Below are 17,942 nucleotides of genomic sequence, written 5' to 3'. Positions count from 1 at the left end.
ATTTATGAGGAAAGTCAGTCTCTGGGCTAACTGACAACAGAGCCGGTAATAAACACTGACCCTTTGGCCCCTGTGCCTGAATATCCGTGGCAGGAGGAGGTGGTGTTGGTGGGAGACTGATGGAGAGGGAGAAGGGAGCACAGACACAGCACCAAATAAAGCAATGGCAGCTCTCCCCGCTGCCCTAACCTGTTTAGCACATGTCAGGGTGACAGGAAGGGCTGGGCGATTTATTGCCTGGGGGTGCACATACGCACACACACTTCACAAGCCCAAAAGGTCCATGAGTGCTGCCTAACCCCACTGCTAGCACAGAAACAAATAAAAGCAGTTGACACTTTCAGTATTGCCACTGGAGGTCAGGGGTCATGTGTTCAACCCATGTCTGAGTTTACCTTCCAGCAGACCCCCGTCTAAATAGAGGAGTCAAACTGGATAGGCTGCAGGATCTGCAGGCCAGGCTGCCACCTTCCCAGACTTTTCAAGTAGGCTCCCAGATTGACTGCTCAATGGAAACCTTTAACGCAAGCTTATGCTCAAATTTTACTTGAAAGCTTTTTTTTTCTTTTAGTATTATACTAAAGCAGCTCTTTACTCGTTTCTTAAACATGTTTCATTTTATGTTTTTGTTTTTCCCTGGCTTTCAAATCAGGCACCATCAAATGACGCCCACACCTCACTTTCTAATATCAATAGACCCTTTAGGAAAACAAGGAATTCATATCCAGCAGGTCCCCCTCTCAATCCCTCAGTTATTACTGTGCCTTAAAGCAGTAGACATGTACATGACGGTGGCCAGCCTGCTTGGTGGTGAACAGACCTCCACTCGGACATTGTGCAGTGCTAGACATGTCCCTCAGCCGCTATACAAAATTGCAAGGGCACAGTCATTGTAAACTTTGTAGAATGAGACACTGAAGCAGAAGGTGCCTAACATTTATCCACAACTTTTCAACACTGATGTTAGTCCAAAAACTAAACAGCACGGCCAAACAGTCTTCACAGCTCCTAAAATGCCTAATGCGAAAGTGTTTTTTTTTTCACCTAACCCCTACAAAATTGTAGAAGCAAAGAAAAACCGTAACAAGGAGGGGGAAGACATTTTTTTCCACAACTTTATCAGTCAAACATCTGAGAGTGTTTTTATTCAATCAGACTTGAGCAGCTTACACCAAATATTTCAGAAACTGTTTATAGCTGACAGCCCATTGGCTGCCTGTTCATGACCCCTTTCTCAAAAATTGTTACAACTTGGTTCAGGGTGATGTTACAAAGTAACAAAAGCAATGAAACAGACTGGCCCCACCAACAAAACTGTAACATAAAGCTACTGACCACAATTCTCCAAATCCAACCTGTATTTTAAAAAGTGTAAAACCTTCTTCATTCACATGTTAAATAAGATATTGTAGGAGTTCACCACTGAAGCTAACGATAAATGCAAACATTATGAAAGCCAAACTCTTAGCCCACAAGAGTTGTTGAAATTCTGTATTTGTACCATTCACATTAAAGTACCATGCTATCCCATCTTTAATGATTATTATGACGATCTTCAAGTGGATAGTAACTATACATGTTAATCCAATGGGCAATTAGAGGAACATAACAGAAAAAATACCATACCATCACTGAATGTCTTGAAACTTAAAGGGAAGTCACACATTAATGGCATTCCCTTGAAAAGATATTTATGCTGACACTGACTAGCTAGCATGGCGTTCTAAAATGTCAGCAGACGCAACAAGAAGGATGCATGAGAAGCAAGAACAGTGTAGTGGATGTAATCACAGGCATGCAACATGTGATGAACGCTAGAAAAATGCTGATTATAAAGCCTCCTGCATGAAGAAAAGAGTTATAGCGAGAATCCCTCTAAAAAACTTTGTCAAGTGTCAAGTCTGTATAGGTAACGAAAAGCACTTGTTTACCTTTAATGCCTCCCTTATCTTCTCCCAGCACATTTCCCTCAAACATCCTACTGTCTGCCACCTCATCAAATAATCAAAACCCCGATATTTCACTGTAGCAACATTCCATCTACTACATTAGAGCTGCTTCAGGTAACATAGCAAAAACACCAAGATGATCTACATTCTCTGACACAAAAAAGTGCAATATAGGTGTGCAACAGCTAATTAAGTTTCAATTAACCTGATGATCTGGTAATAATAAAAAAGAAAAAAAAAGAAACCTTATTTTATTAATGATTGCTTACTTTTATAAACAATGACAGATATGCGTGTCTTTATGTCTCTGGTTGAACTTTTATTCGTACACAGGTGGCTCAACTGACACCATGTTCAGGAAGTCAATGTATTAACTTGATTAAATTAAGATTTATTTCTCATTTTTGTTGTCTCTGTCACAAAAACATCTAATGTGAATCCCAAAACTGCAACTTCAAAGTGTTACAATTATGTTCAGGGAAGCAAACATAATTGTGTTCTGGAGCAAAAAGATCTGAAAAATGTCCTTCTCATTCAAATATTAATTTTAAGAAGTGCAAATACCACCAAAACTGTCATACTTAAATTATAAGAAATTCCTATTGCGCTTCTTTTCTGTATTGTGATCACTACTATTAACAAAGATTCCATACCATTCATTTCTAACACAATTGACACATTTTCTAGTTCACCTGCACTGAGGGTTCTACTGAACAATGCCTTGATGAAATTTCATCTTATCTGTCTGGTGAAGGGTACCTCAACATTCCTCATAGATACTGTTTAAGGACTGCACAGAGACTGACAAAGAGACATGACAAAAGAAACCAAAGCTCTGTTGAAGAAAAGAGCAATGCTTTCATTCTCCATGAACCAGCAGGATTGTATTAAGATGGACAAGCAATTTTCCGACAGCTTTATATTAAAATAAGGGGGCTTGTAAACCAACCTGTGAACATTACAAATATTCTGCACAGCCTTAATCACACAGTACAAATACTGTTGATTGTTCTTTCAGGTCAAGTGGTTGTTCACAAAAGCCGACACAATAAATTAACTTTTCCCACAATTATTTATAATATATACAACAAATGTGAGGCACACTGATTGCAACTAAAACATTTTCACTTCATACAAAGTAATATTCAGGACTGTCTGCTACTGTAGTTCCAAGAGCTCACTGCTTCCACCTGTTACATTTTTAATGAACGTTATGTTCTTTTCAGTGCTAAAACAACAAGTACTAGGAGAGCTCATTCCTTATTATTGACCACCTATTGTTTTAGTATTGTTTTAATATAAATGGGCATTTTGGCTGCTAATTAACCAGTAAGTCTTCACAAGATGAACATATTCAGCTGTTACAGAACAGTTTTGCCTAAAATGTACAGAGTTCACATATGTTTCACAATCACAGGAGCTTCCTATCAACCAATTTACCTCCTACTCTTTCATGAGGTTACAATAACCATGACCTGAAAACACACAAAGTCAATTGTTTCTCAATGCTGTAAAGTTTTTCTGTTGGCATACCGAAGATGGAGCAACATTTCTCCCACACATTGGAGGATTTGGAATGTGACTGTAAATTGGCTTCCCAAACTGAATTCTACAAATGATCATGCTAATTTTACAAGATATGCACACTGTTCTTCACAGCCCTATGGAATGAAGATTTATCTAGTAGAGAACTAAGAAATTAATGTATTTTGATCTGTAACAGTAACAGTTTAAAACAACAAGGACTGAATGAAATATTTTCAATATTGTAATTTCTCTGTAGTACACTCAGTTTTCCCGATATGTCCTACACCCTTTACAGCTTTGGTATGGTAGGTATGCCACAGGGTTTAAAACGTATTAAAGGTGAACTGTAACATTATTTTTATATTTCAGGGTTAGGAAGAATCAGCAACGATGAGTGCATGTTAAACCATAATAAAAGTAAATGTACACAGTAAAGTGTAAAACCTCCCATTTATGTCTTAAAACAGATAAAAAATCCCGGTATGTGCAGTACTACATTCTGACATTCAAAACAAGACAACAGAACTTGACGTGGTCCAGCCCTATGACATTGTAAACAAACAGGCATGTGAATACATCTCTTTTAATCCAATAGAAATAGTGGTTTCGCCAACAGTTACAACTGCATGGAGATCATGTTGGAATGTTTCTGCGGTGAAATGTCTGCTGCACAACCTGTAATTATTTGCTCATACCTCGCATTTCATTAGTCGTTACAGTGACTAGTGAGCAGGAAGGGCCGCTTCACGTCACAATTCTCACAAACTCTCGCTCTCACCCGTGGCCAGACCAGCGGTTTGCGACAACATGAAGACTTACAGGACTTTCACCAAGTTCACGATTTTGTGCTTAATTCAAAATTAGTCATTTTTCAATTAATTCATTAATTTAGTTCGTTACCAATAGTTAATAACAACACTAAAAAATTGGGGACTGTAGTTTTGTGTACATCGGTATTTGTCCTTAAAAAACATTAATACACCAGGAAAAATTAATAATAAAAACGTATTCCCGAACATGAGAAACTCCACACAACAACACATTAAATTAGAACCTATAATCTGGTCATATTGCATTTTTGACATTTACACTCAAGAGTGCAACTGCTGCCATGGATTCTAGTGATCCTTTCAACCTGTAGTGTTCAGCTTTTTTAAACTACTTTTCACTGTGAAAAATGCCCCTTCACCAGTATGAGCTGGAAAGAGCTGTCCTAAAAAACCGTGCATGGGTGAGCAGAAAAGGTGGAACTGCCTCAGCTCCCACGGTTTCGGAGAAGGAAGGCTGCTGAAGCAGGCGGTCAGCAATCCAATTACAGCGTTTATCTGCTTTATGATGTTATTTGTGCATCACTGCTAGCCTTCACCACCACTCGATTCATTACAGCCCAAACGGCTCCCTTATGTTTATGCACTCTTTAAATTAAATTGCAGATAACCAATGAACAAAATAAATGCCTGTGTATCAAACATATAAATAGCTGAAAAGAAATTAAGGCACGCCACGCCGGAGAGAGGGGAAATCGATTTCCTTATTTGACAAAGCCAGGCAGGATCGTGTTTCATTTTCCTTTTTTTTAATGCTCATCTTTAATACGCTCCAGCCCCAATCATTAGTAATTCAATTTGCTCTTTATTAGCTCCCCTTATCTGCTCTGCAATACACAGCCAGGCCTAACCTCATTCGCACCAGTAAATGTTTAAAATCCTCTTCCTGATTAATTTTGCCAGTTAAAGTGGATGAGGGAGGAATGGGAGGGGGAGACGGAGAGAGAAAAAGACATGGACAGTCTCTTAGCTATCACAATGAGTAAGGCTTAATGTTGATAGTGATGGAATTTCTAATGCGCGGAGAAATTCATTGAGTTAAGGCAATTATACTGCGATAGGGGCTCTGTACAAAGGCAGGGGGAGGGAGGGCTGTAAAGCAGGGATTGCTTCCACCAGGCCATATTCTACAGTTAGTTAAAACAATCCAATTTGCAAAGGATAATTATGTATTAGCTCCTTTTTATCAGCTATGTGAAATGAATGCCAGGGCCTGATAGGGACTGTGTGCTGGCAGTCTACAGCTGCAAATTACTCGCTATCGGCACTTGTTCCCCATCACAGCTGAATTGGGCAATCAATTACCAAACACCCTATGTTCGGTAAATGCTGCAGCAGAGGCAAGGCTGCCCCCCACTGGACATACTGCTGTCTGCTAGAGAAAAGCCCATCTTAACATGCACAATAAGAAATGAAACCGCAAACCCCTTAACAATATGCTGGATGATGCGACGCCAGTACACTCACAACAAATCAGCTATCAGTAGGCAGGAGGGCAGAGAAATTAAGCTAATTCATAGAGATTATTAGGAGGCCATATTTGGTAAAGGCCAGGGGGAAATTTGGCCAAGACCCCACGGTTAACACCCCTACTCTCTTCGAGAAACTCCTTAGTTTTATATCTCATTAGAAAGGACGTTACCTTTTTTACAGCGTACAGTTCCCATCACTATACTAGAGTATTAGGCCCACACAGACCAGAGAATACCCCCATTCTGGTCCTACTAACACCTCTTCCAGCAGAAACCTTAGCTTTCCTACAAAGCCTCGTATCCAGGTACTGGCCAGGCTCACACCTGCTTAGCTTAAGTGGATTCCCAGTTGTGAGTTGCAGGATTGATACAGCTGCTAGTAGTAGGGCATCTACTTATTTAAGAGAAAGAAAGACTGAAAATTAGATGAAGTACATTTTAATTTACAAACTCATTTCTTAAAAAAATCAATAACATAAAAATCTTTTTTTAATGCCATTATCATAAAAACCTGTAGAAAGTGTGAAGAATTCTTTGACAAAATCTCTGTAGCAGCTGACCCCAACAAGCTATTTTCCAGAATATCATTTCTTCTATCACTGATAAGGGGTGCTCTGCTTTCTTATTTAAACATTAACACTATCCATCTGCTTCAGAGTTAGCACCAGAGGCTATACATATGCATGTGACTGGAATTAACCACAATAACCACAAAACTGTCAATTTTATCATAATTCGTGCAAAAGAAACAGATGATAGTGAAGCAAAGAGCAAGGTTTTGATCATGATTATGAAAGGCTAAAAACAAAAATATGGTCTTATCATGGAGATTCAAATCCATTGAAGCTCACTTATGAACGAATCAGGGCCAATGTTCTAGTTTATCTAGTGATTACATGGTTAAATGCTTCGTCACAATATCACCGTTTAATATCACTGGCCAAACATTTCTTTCATTCTGTGGGTTTTTGTGCTTGAATTATCCTTATAAAAAAGGAGATAATCATGTAATGATCTACTTAAATGTTTTTTATGAGTTTATCATTTGGAGATAGTCCTTAGTCCTGGAGACAGTCCTTAGTTATGTTGCAGACATCATTTTACACATTGTGGGGGTGTCCAGAGGCGATGAAGTACAGGAAGCAGGTGTCTTCTTTGTATGTCTGTTATTCAGATAAGATTTATCCATAATCTAACGTGGTCCTCTTTTTTGATGATGACTCTTATCTGCGGCTCTCACAGTGGCAGAAACGGACTTCGCTGGCTGGCCTGACTGCAGCTGAAAAGATGCTGGCTGGGAGTCTCACATTTCCTGCCCCGGCATCACTGGACTCTGGCCTGTCCTGATATCATTTATAAAGAGCTTTCTACTGCTCTGGACCATGGTGCCAAAGGTGAGACAGTAAGTGCTTGGACAGCTGCAAATGACTCAGTCAATGCCTTGTTGGGTAGTGCTTTGATCCTAGTGGTCTAATGTTTTGTGGAATCCTTTGGTCAGTAAATTACTAAAACAAAAACAAGGCCACCTCAGATACTGATTTTAATACTGTTTATGTGCATTCTAGGTAACATCTTTTGTTGAACAAAAAAGTTTGTAAGTGATCTGATGTTTCTGCAAGACTGAGAAAAAAGTCTTTAAACTAATCACAAAAAAAAAGATGTTTAATTTACACTTCATATTTCCTAACTGGGCAGCAATGGATTGGTGTGTCACACCGTGCACCCACTGCATGCCAGAATAGGCTCTGGCTCTCCCACAGCCCTGAACTCAAAGAAACAGTTAGAAAATTGTTGAATGGATATTGCATATTGTGTCATACTTTTAGCCAAAATGTATGTAAAACAACATCAAGTAAGAAACAGTGTGGTGAGAAGTTAATACAGACAGTACCCTGGAGGAAGACGCAGACGTTTGTGAAACTGTGTCTGGTGTGATTCTGTATCTTTGGCAGAGCTGCAGAAGTAAGCTGTGTGAGGAGAGACTCATCTAGTAATTTACAAACCCTTTTGATACTTTGTTGATGGAGCTGACTAATGCAGTACAACAAAATTCCCACTAGCTGATAATGAGAACCTGCTGATGTTTGATTGCTGCTGAAACTTTACTCATGTAAAGTGATTTCCTTTAAGTAAAACAAACTGATGAGGCAACCACTATGGAGGTCTAAGCTTCAAGATACCGCTAGCCAATCACTGCTAGATACACACATCAGAATGAAGTCAAATAGACACTCACTCCAAATATATGTGCACAATACTTCCCAGCTGTAATTGTTTTTTCCACACCTCAACAAACAGCTGCTTACAATAAACAATAAAACCTGCTGGCTTCTTAAAGGGAGGATTAAATGTTTGTTGGAAAGCACCTAGAATCAGTTTTCTCAGTCTGAAAAACTCCTTTCCCTCCCCCTTTCTGTCAGACAAATCTGTTAACTATAGTACAAAAGAGTACTATACAATATTACTACATTTTCATCTAATACAAATGATTTAGCCCTGTCTGTAAAACAGGATGTGACAGCTTTGCTGTGATGGTGAACTCTGATGAGGATGAACTGAGAACAGGCCAAGGATGCCCTCTAGTGACTAAAATAATAGGCTTTAAATGTGTTTGCAAGACAGGAGATCACAATTATAAGTATTAAATATGGAGATATTACTTCTTAAGGCACTTTAAAATCAACAAAAACTGAAGAGGAAAACAATGGGAAAAGTGTATCATCGGTATCACTGCTGAGGCTTCCCACCAGAAAATGAACACAACAAACTAGAGCCACAAAGAAACGGTCAATCCCAAGACAGACAGCAGTGCAGTTCAGCTGCTTAGGCTTTGTATGGAGCTCACACACCCTTGGAAAGAAACACAGCCTGGGATAAAAGTCAAGGAATGCTCCGGTGACACAGGAAAGCCATTTCAAAGTATTTGTCTTGTACAGAATTATTGTTTTTCACTGAGTCAATATGTTTACTTGCCATCTAAAACATCTTCAACTCATTTCACACATAACCTACTGCTGCTTATAACTGTTTGCCGGACACTGCAGTTGCTGTTTCAGTGGTGCTGAAAGTTCAAAGGGTGTGCGGAATTAATATTTCACATACACTGAATACGACAGTAATGTCTAAATGGGGATAATTAAAAAAAACAGAGAGCAGAGTGAGCTGCAGAGTTTCAGATTAGAACTTGTTGATCTGACCCCCCCACCCCACCCCCCGTTGCTCCCCTTTTCCTACCTGTCCTGGCAGAGCCCTGGCTGCTGGTGCTGGGGAGCCGGCGCAGTTTATGCCGGCCGATGGGCACCAGCCCTTTCGCTGGGGCTCTCCTGGCTAAAGGCGGACTCTTCCCCACCGACTGCCTGCGTCGGCGCAAGGAGAACTGCGTTTTCACCATCAGCCAGTCAGCGCTGCCCCTCCGGTCGACGGCAGCCACGCTACAGGAGGGAACAGCCATACTGAGAGTTATCACAGCACGACGCTCACAGGCTCGGAACACAGATCGCCTGCCTGCAGCAGGCGACTCGACATGTCTTTCTTAAATCTGGTCTTATCATGGAGATTCTACCATCTTCTAAAAAAGTGGCACTTTTTCCCCACCTCGCTTCTTCTCTTTTACCTTTTAAGTCACTTCCACGCTATAAACTGCCACTGTCATAGCACAGAACTGCTCACAAATACAAGGAAACAAAAAGTTTGACATTTTTATTTGCTCAGCCGATATGATTTAAAGGATCAGATCCTTCTTTCATTAGGCTGCTCTGGGGAAGGCTGTGGCGCACAGGACACGAGTTGGGACTTCACCCTAGACTGGACTTTCCACTGCAGGGCACACTCACACAAGTATACAGGGTTTACAGTTGCCAAAGAAGCAAGACATCTTGTCCTTGGACTGTCGAAGGAACGGAGAGCTCCCAGAGGAAATACACACAAACGGGAGAACATCCAACGTCTACAGTATTGAATCAAACCCCGGACCCAAGAGCTGCCTCGCCACCACACCATTCAAGATTATAGATATGGAATTGAAGTACTGTTCTTAGAGGTTATCTGGATATATAAAGACATGCCAGTTATATAACAGAAAAAAAAAATCTTCTGTGAATCACCAGGACAGTAACCCTGTTATCTTGTTTTGTTTCCCTCTGGTGGTAGCAGTTTGTAACAGAACACTTCATGCATGAATATGTGAGAACATGCAGTAATTAACCAAATTATTTTTATTTTACATTACCCAAAATTTTAAAAAAGTTAAAATAAGAAATTTAAAGGGCATTGTGTTTGCATAAAAGTGAATAAACCATAGTTAATTCACAATAAGAATCTCCTTACAGTGTGTGACTAAAACATTAATACTCCATTTGTATAATAAATGTTTTCACACCATTTTAAATTGTCTGCTATTAAATTCTTTTTCTAAACAGCTTCATTCTACTTTGTGTACATGAATAACCTAGGGTTTTCTGCCACAATGTAAAATACTGAGGTTTACTATCCATCATCAATGCGCCCTTAATACAATTTAAAAAAAGGAACTGACTGATGAATGGACTCAATTATTCTGCCATATCTGTAAAGGTCAGAGTTTGCAGAGCGATTTTAGCAGCAGACCAAAAAGCAGCAGCAACCATTTGTGGCTCACAGCCCTCCTCAGACACCCACCTGCTAGAACTCTTCCGCCTGATGATCTTCATCCTGCTCTTCAGTTTGTAGGGGGAAAGGGAGGGGGAGGGGACAGGTTTGTTGTGGGGGGCCTGGATGACTGATGAATGCCCTGATTCTGCCCGGTGGCCATTCTCCTTTTCCACCTTCCACTGGTACACTGACCTGCTGGCAGCAGCAGCTGCCTGAGTCTGTGCTGCAGCCCTCCAGCGGTACTTACTTCCCTGAGCCTGCTGGGGGCAGGAGACCCCGCCTGCCTTCTTGGATTTCACCATATGGGGGGCAGTGGGTTTCGTTCGGAGCTTCAGATTCTTGGACAAACCCCCAGCCTTCTGGGTAGGGGACAGGGGCTTCCTGCTGGGTTGAGGGGGGCGAGCAGCTGCAGACACCCAGGTGTACTGTGTCTTGGCTGCTTTGGGCAGCTGTGTGCCTAGAGGTGGTGGGGATGGATTTGAAATCCTCAAGGTCCTGCTGGCAGCCACAGTCCTTTTCTTGCCAGAACTGAGTGATGGGGCATGGGGTTGAGAGGCTGGTGACAGGGCAGGCTTAGCAGTGCCAGAGCCCTTAAATGCCTCAATGTGGGTGGGCCCAGCCAGCCCCTCTTGTGTCTTCTTGACCCAGGTGTACCGAGATCTCTTGACTGAGGCAGTTCTGCCCCAGACACTGGAAGGCTGCGGGAGGGCAGTTGGTAGCTTGCCAGCATTTTTATCTCCTGCATCAGACCCTGTATCAGTTTGTGAAGAGGAGCTGGAGAGAACACTAGAGGTGTTCTTGATGATATGATGAGATGTAATGGAAGCAGGATCACTGCTCGCAGGCTTTGGGTCTTTCACTGATTTGCTGAGGAAATGGGGTTTGACCTGCAACAAAGTTGACGGAGTTGTGGTTTTAGCTCTCAGGACACTTGCTTTTGGAGACACTGTTTTTTTGTCAAGAGAACAACCGTGGCTCTTACTTACATGGCCTGATGAACCATTAACACTATCAGCCCGAGGTAATGACGAGGGCTTGGCCTGCACATTTTCATTTAGGCCACAAGTCTGGGGGGATGTGGAAACAGGTCCTGAAGGAAGAGCGCTGTTTTGGGATTCTTTGGGAATTAAAACAGCCCGTGTCAGGCTTGAATTCCTTATGGTCTTGCTTTTCCCTGTCAAACCAGTGTCTGAACCCTGTGACAACAGCACAGGCTTCTGCTGACTGAGGTTGTTGTTCAAACCTGAAGATAATAATAGGCTGGAGGATAAGGCAGCTTGGTGCTTGCTGATTAAGAGTCCTTTGCTCTGTTGCCTAGCAGTCAGAGCAGAGTTCCCTGAGAGCAATGTGGCTGAAGCAGAGGTGGTCTGGGGGTCTGCTGTCACACTGGAGGAACTGGAAGGGCCCACAGGCTGGTTTGGAAGGTGCTGTACAGAGGAACTCACTGCACTCTTGACAGCTGTTCCAGCAGGGCCAGTGTGAATGACCACTGTACTCTCTGGAGCAGTGTGTTTGTTACTGAGAGAGTATTTCTTCCTCCAGTACCCTGGAGGCTGGGATTCATAGGGTCTTGTCTGGGCTGGGTGAGAGCGGGAGAGCTCTGTGCTTCGACTCTGGCTGCTGGCTGTAGCCTGCCGGGGACGACTCCAAGTCCGAGCGCCTGAAGGGGCATCTCCGTGGACACTTTTGTGGTTGTTGATAAGAGCTGTGCACAAAGAGCAAGAACCAGGAGTCAGAAGAGAGTACACAGATCATTTATTTGATCTACTTGCATTTATGGATTCAATTGATCAATTACAATGCCTTTGTGGAAAATCTATAGTTTTGCCAACTTTGCTTTAGTATTCTGTAGCACAAAGAAGAACATGATATCAGCAAAATACTTGTTTTTTTATGCTCATTATCTTTTACACTAGAACAAACAAGGGAGAACCATAAGCAATGTTTGCAATAGCACAATTTTAATCTGCAGATTTAACATAACCTGGAGTAGCAATGGCTTCACAAGGCAGTAGTGCTAACCTCTGCGCTACTGTGCCACCCTGTTCTAGACCAATCAAATAACAAGCAGATAATGTGAGGTTGGTTTAGAGAGCATGAGAGAGAGTTCAATCAAACTTTATTGACAGAAAAAAAAACCAAAAGTATTAATCAAGAGTCTTAAAACCCCATTTTAAGAATTAAGAAAATAAAATCATAATTGGAATAATACTCTTTCATTATTTACGATCCTGCACAGGACATTTCCAAAACACCAAAGCTTTTCAAACGTTCCGAGGTCATTATGAGATTTATATATTTTTGTTTTTAGAGAGCATGAGAAAAAGACTCACATCCCTTCCCCCAGCTTAAACAAAAAAAGATCTTCAGAAAAAGAGGCACCTGTGCACATTTCAATCCCACTCTTCATTACGGTCAGTGCATCCCAGCTTAATTCACCTGAAGAATGGGATGGAACCTGAAATTTGTCTATACCCCTGTGGTATGCACACCACAACCTATTCAAACTGTTCTTGCTACTCACAAAAGTCTGACACTTAAATGTTGGGGGAGAATCCTAAAATTCTGTCCAGTTAGTGTATGACGTTCAGTTCAGAGACACTTCAAAATTATACTGGAAAGACATGAATAGACAATTAATGAAACAAAACCGTAAAACTACTAAAATAACTTTTCGTGCTGCGTGAAGAACCATTAGCGACATATCCGCTCGGTATAACCTTCACTTAAGCTTATACAACTGCTGCTATTAGCTAAAACTCAAACTGTTCCTCCACCAATAAACGAAAGGGTTTATCGAAGAGGACTTCCCCTAAACGCTTTCATCTCACATTTTTCAAAGGGTATTCTTCAAATCTGTAAAACACTGAGGAATCATCAAACCTGGATGATATTGCAGGTTTAAAATAACCCCATTCGGACACATGTCCTTGATAAGATCTGGTGTCAGCTGTCGTACAGGTCAGCAGATGGTAGAGAGAATGTCATGAGCTCGTTGAGTCATATAACGGCACGGTGCTATTAAAGAACATTTCCGCTTGCACCAAGTTTGCTTTCTTGATAATAAATCTTGCGATTTATTGAGAAAGTGCCAATAATTCAATAATTCAAGCCTTGACATAGTTCGAGAGTTGCTCAATTCGAAACAGACACGACACCAAAAATAAGCTTACAACTCTAATGAAAGTTTTAGCAGAATGAATTCGCTACTCAGAGACCCTGAACACTCAACTCTCATATTTCTTTCTGTTCCCAGTGGGAAAAAAACATAACTTACTTTGCAACAGTTCGATCTGCTTCTTCAAGGCTTCTTTCTCCTCCATTGCCAAATACACAACAATAATCGTCATCAAACAGAGACATCTTTTCCCACCAATCCCTAATGACACTGCCCTTAAGAATAACCAATCAAAAGAATCCGAAGGTCGTCGCGAAATTATGCGCAATGCTCTCTGGAAATTGTAGTTCCGTAATAACACTCTCCCACCGCCGAGAGCCTAAAACAGTATATCTCTCCCTACAAAATCGTTTACTTCTCAAACCTTTTTACAGCGCAGACCTCGCTTAATTTATTTCATCTACATAAAAACAACAAAAATACTAATACTATTTAATTAAACTAATAATAATTAGGATCTCTTGCTTGATGGGTACCTTCTAACTAAAAATCTTTTGCTTATTTTGAAGTAAAAAGTCCCCTACCCCATCTCTTAAATATGTAACTCGTTGATGTTGCCTTGTAGTGAAAGACACGTATTTTTGTAGTTGAATTCACTTATAGGAATTAATTATAAATAAAATTGTTTTCCAGAGCTGCAGCTTTGATTAAGAAAAAAATATAATATCAATCAATACAATTCCTTTACCTCCCAAACCTCCCTGCCTTCACTTTCAATCTGGTTAGTGACATTGTGTGCCACCAAATGTTAGGAAACCTTACACTAGCAAATGATCTAGATGGTTGATCTGTTAGTAGCTGTTTAGTTGATAATAAAGGTAAGCAAGTTGAAGAGAAACTGAATGTTCAAAGGTTGCCTGAAACGATATGACCACTTTTAAATTCCGTAGTGGTCTCTGTTTTACACATCTGTGTGTCTGAAAAGGATGTGCTGTGGCTGATGTGACGTTTGTGCAGACAGTGTTCTTGGAGTATTTTCTGACCTCTTCTGAAGTCAACGTAAGAGTAGCTTTAACTGTTTTGGCACTAAGTGGTTCAAGTGTCACATACACTATTCCTGGAGCATCTAGTGATTTCTGAGAGTGGTGGAGGTATAAGTCAAGTGATCCACAGGAATCTCTTGCTACCATGCGATTACTTACCAATGGAAGGACCTGAGTTGACTCCATACAGTACAAAAGCAGAGAGAAACGGATCTCTGCAGCAGAAAAGGAAATCTTATAAGGGACCGCAGATTCAACAGGACTCCGTCTGATTAGAAGAGGAATATCATCTTAGGTATCACCCACACAACAAAGGGACAGCAATCTCAAGACTAGTGCTTCAGTGTAAAACCCTGATGTTAACAGTTTTCAACCCCAATTAATAAAGCAGACCAATGGGTACCATCTGAAATCACCAAATGTACTGTAGATGGAGATATACAAAGGCCACTTAATGAGGGAATGCAGAGGGACAGTTATATTGTGCTTGAGCATCAAGACCTCCAAGAAATAACTGAAATGGATAACTTGTTTGATGAGAAAAACAATTCTGATGCTCCTCTGCACACATTTCCTCAAAGGCAAAGGTGTCCACCAAGTATACTGTCCTGTGAAACCTTGGGAGAACCCTCTACCATAATACGAAACCTTAGAGTAAAAGGTGTTCAGACAGCAAAACAATCCCATTGTCAGAGCTTCTGGAGACCTTGGTAGCCTGGTTATGCAGTGAACTTTCAAAGTGCTTATTAGAGACACATTGTCTTATACATAGGAATGCACAGACTTGTATAAAGTGTTAAGTGCTTATGTGAGTATGTTTACACATATGTGTGAAGACAAAGTAAGATTAATTTAAGATCAAAAGAAAACATGGAGTAAAGGACTGTGGTAGAGTAGATTGGAAACCTTAGCCTGGTTACAGAGTCTAATAAACTCCCTAATAGTCTTTTGAAATGGTAAATGTTGGGCAACATTTAATATTGAGGGGGAGAGTGTATTGCAAAACGCATTGTAAATCTTAAATTTAATTGAACTGTTCCATTATAATTGCTGTTTTATTATTATTAGTAGCAGTATTCTTATTTCTATTATTATTAGTGGTGATGTTAATAATAATATGTTCTTGTGTAAATCGACTGCATATTTATTAAATGGCCAGAAATCAGCGTGAGCAAGGCCAAGTGCGTGAACCTTATTTAAAAAAAAGATACATTCTAAAACAAAACAGTCGCACTGCAGTGAACCACAGAAACACAAACCATTATTCTTTGTAAATTTACTGAAACCCTAAATAAATGTGTTGTACATGGATGGATACAGTACTTTGTCTCATTCTTGAAGTGCAACTGTTTTGGCACTAAGTGGTTCAAGTATCTCATACACTGTTCCTGGAGCATCTAGTGATTTATGTTTTTCCCCTCTGAGTAATCAATTAATTGTTGATTAAAACGGATTGTTTTCTTTGTTAGGTCTTTTACAGTTTGGTACTTATAACATTCACTTCATTAAGTTACCTATTGTATTTAACTGCAGTCTATTTAGAAGCCATACCAGCAGGGGGAGCAGCATTTTAAACAAATTCATTTTTTTTAAAGTAAGACGTTTACTGGTGATAATTTTTAATGATATCCATGTGTTTGTTATAGTCATACTTAAAATGGATTCAACAAGAAAAGGAAGATGATGGAAAAGAATTACCTAAAGATGGCTGAGCATGACTCCATGATGCTATAGCTCTGAGTGCCTGAGCTCTGTACGTCCTGTGTGCCTGTGTTCTCAGCTTGTATGTCTTCCAGCAGCAGTAGAAGTACAATAGGACCCAAAGGAAAGAGACTCAGAGAAAACTGATGAAGAAATCAGCTCCCAAAGTGAATGCCAGTACATACAAACAATTATTGCACTAGATTGAGAGAAATGAGCACATGCAATGCTGGAATGTTAAAAAAAAAACAATTATATTCTCTGGAATTGGTTTGGGGTTTTGTGTAAAATGTTTTTTTTTTTCTGGTGAAAGATGCTGTCTGAAACAAGCTACCCACCAATTCTGAACCTGGTACCCTTGGCTCTTTCAAACAATGGCTAGATGATATCCTTGGGTCAATTACAGGAGCTATTAGCAACCAAAACATCTAGATGGCTCATTGGTCTCTCATTTCTAACCTTAGTGTTTAGGATAAATGTGCCACTCTGTACAAGGAGATTCCTTTCAACTCAGTACAGTATGTCATTCGTATTTATGCGTTTAATTATCTTTGCAACATACCCTGTACAGTATGAAGTTACCTTACGATAAACTTTTGCTGCATTAATTTTAGTACCACACAATTTGTAAATCTGAATTAGTGCTTTCCTTATTCATTAAATACAGTTCATGTATATTTTATTTTCAAAGAACACATTTTCTGTTAATATATATCATTGCACATTTATACAGATGTTCCTTCAATATTTGTGAATGTTTCTGTATGTAGCATTTGAAAATGTTTTCAAAAATTGTATAACGCATACTGTAATACTTTTTCTTATGAGTTTTCATGAAATCACTTATGTGTTTCTTTATTTCTGATCTGATCATGTGATTGAAATTATTCAGATGTATTGTGACCAGTTGCGCACACACTCAGTTCATGAAGGAGGGCTTCCCTGCTGGCTGTCATGCATTTTGGGCTGTTGTTTAAATATGCTTTATCCCCAGGCATCCCCTAGCATTCAGCTGGGACAAGGTGGGTATTGGCTGCTTGGATGTCCCTGACCTCCTTGAAAAATACAGCTGTTCCTCATAGCCATTCCAGACCTGGGATACAGGAGTTATGGATCCTTACCATTGAGAATTATTTGTGTTTACAAGAGTACAAGAGTGTTTCTCTGATAAATAACAGAAAAATTTTCTTCCCATTAAAGGAGCCAGCTGGTCAGTAATGGTGTGTGGACAGACCTTGGTGAGCATCTAAGTATTATGCTTCTTCTTCCTTCTTTCTCACAGGAAAATTCCACCAGGCCAGATGGTAAAATTTGAAGATATGAACTTTAGCCTGCACCCCACCAAAGAAGAAGGGTTTCACAATAGCCAAAAATCCCAGTGGCCAAACCAAGAAAACATGTACCATACTATGCTTTGTATTCCCTAATGATACGAGGTGTATTAAGTACCTGATATTTTGCAACTTTAACACCCCCAGTTTGTAACAATAGTAATACACACAATGTGCACTACATTTCTGGAAATATTTAGGAATATTACATCCTCAAGAGAGGTTGTATACAGGTATACACAGCAGTGAATTAGGTGCCAATGGAACAGTCTGTTGTATGAATGACCAAAGACTGAGGAAAAATGAAGGGAGGACTGATGTTACTAGTGAGATTCACAGATTAAA

The 17,942-nt window shown here is 40.2% G+C and overlaps 1 protein-coding gene across 1 annotated transcript in view; it reads right to left on the bottom strand.

The window, feature by feature from the left end:
- The window catches only part of zc3h3 (zinc finger CCCH-type containing 3), a 108,890-nt gene extending 95,124 nt beyond the window's left edge, over window positions 1-13,766 (bottom strand). Inside the window, exons 1-3 of the mRNA XM_088918853.1 lie at window positions 13,682-13,766; window positions 10,432-12,109; window positions 9,010-9,206 (exon numbers count right to left, since the gene is read on the bottom strand). Of these exons, the coding sequence (XP_088774979.1) occupies window positions 9,010-9,206; window positions 10,432-12,109; window positions 13,682-13,754 (1,948 nt within the window). The 5' untranslated portion in view covers window positions 13,755-13,766. The remainder of the gene's footprint in view (window positions 1-9,009; window positions 9,207-10,431; window positions 12,110-13,681) is intronic.
- Between the last annotated feature and the right edge of the window lie 4,176 nt (window positions 13,767-17,942).

This window comes from Atractosteus spatula, chromosome 6, assembly GCF_055471065.1.
Source record: "Atractosteus spatula isolate fAtrSpa1 chromosome 6, fAtrSpa1.hap1, whole genome shotgun sequence".
Classification (NCBI taxonomy): domain Eukaryota; kingdom Metazoa; phylum Chordata; class Actinopteri; order Semionotiformes; family Lepisosteidae; genus Atractosteus; species Atractosteus spatula.
This window is presented reverse-complemented; position numbering and strand designations above follow the sequence as displayed.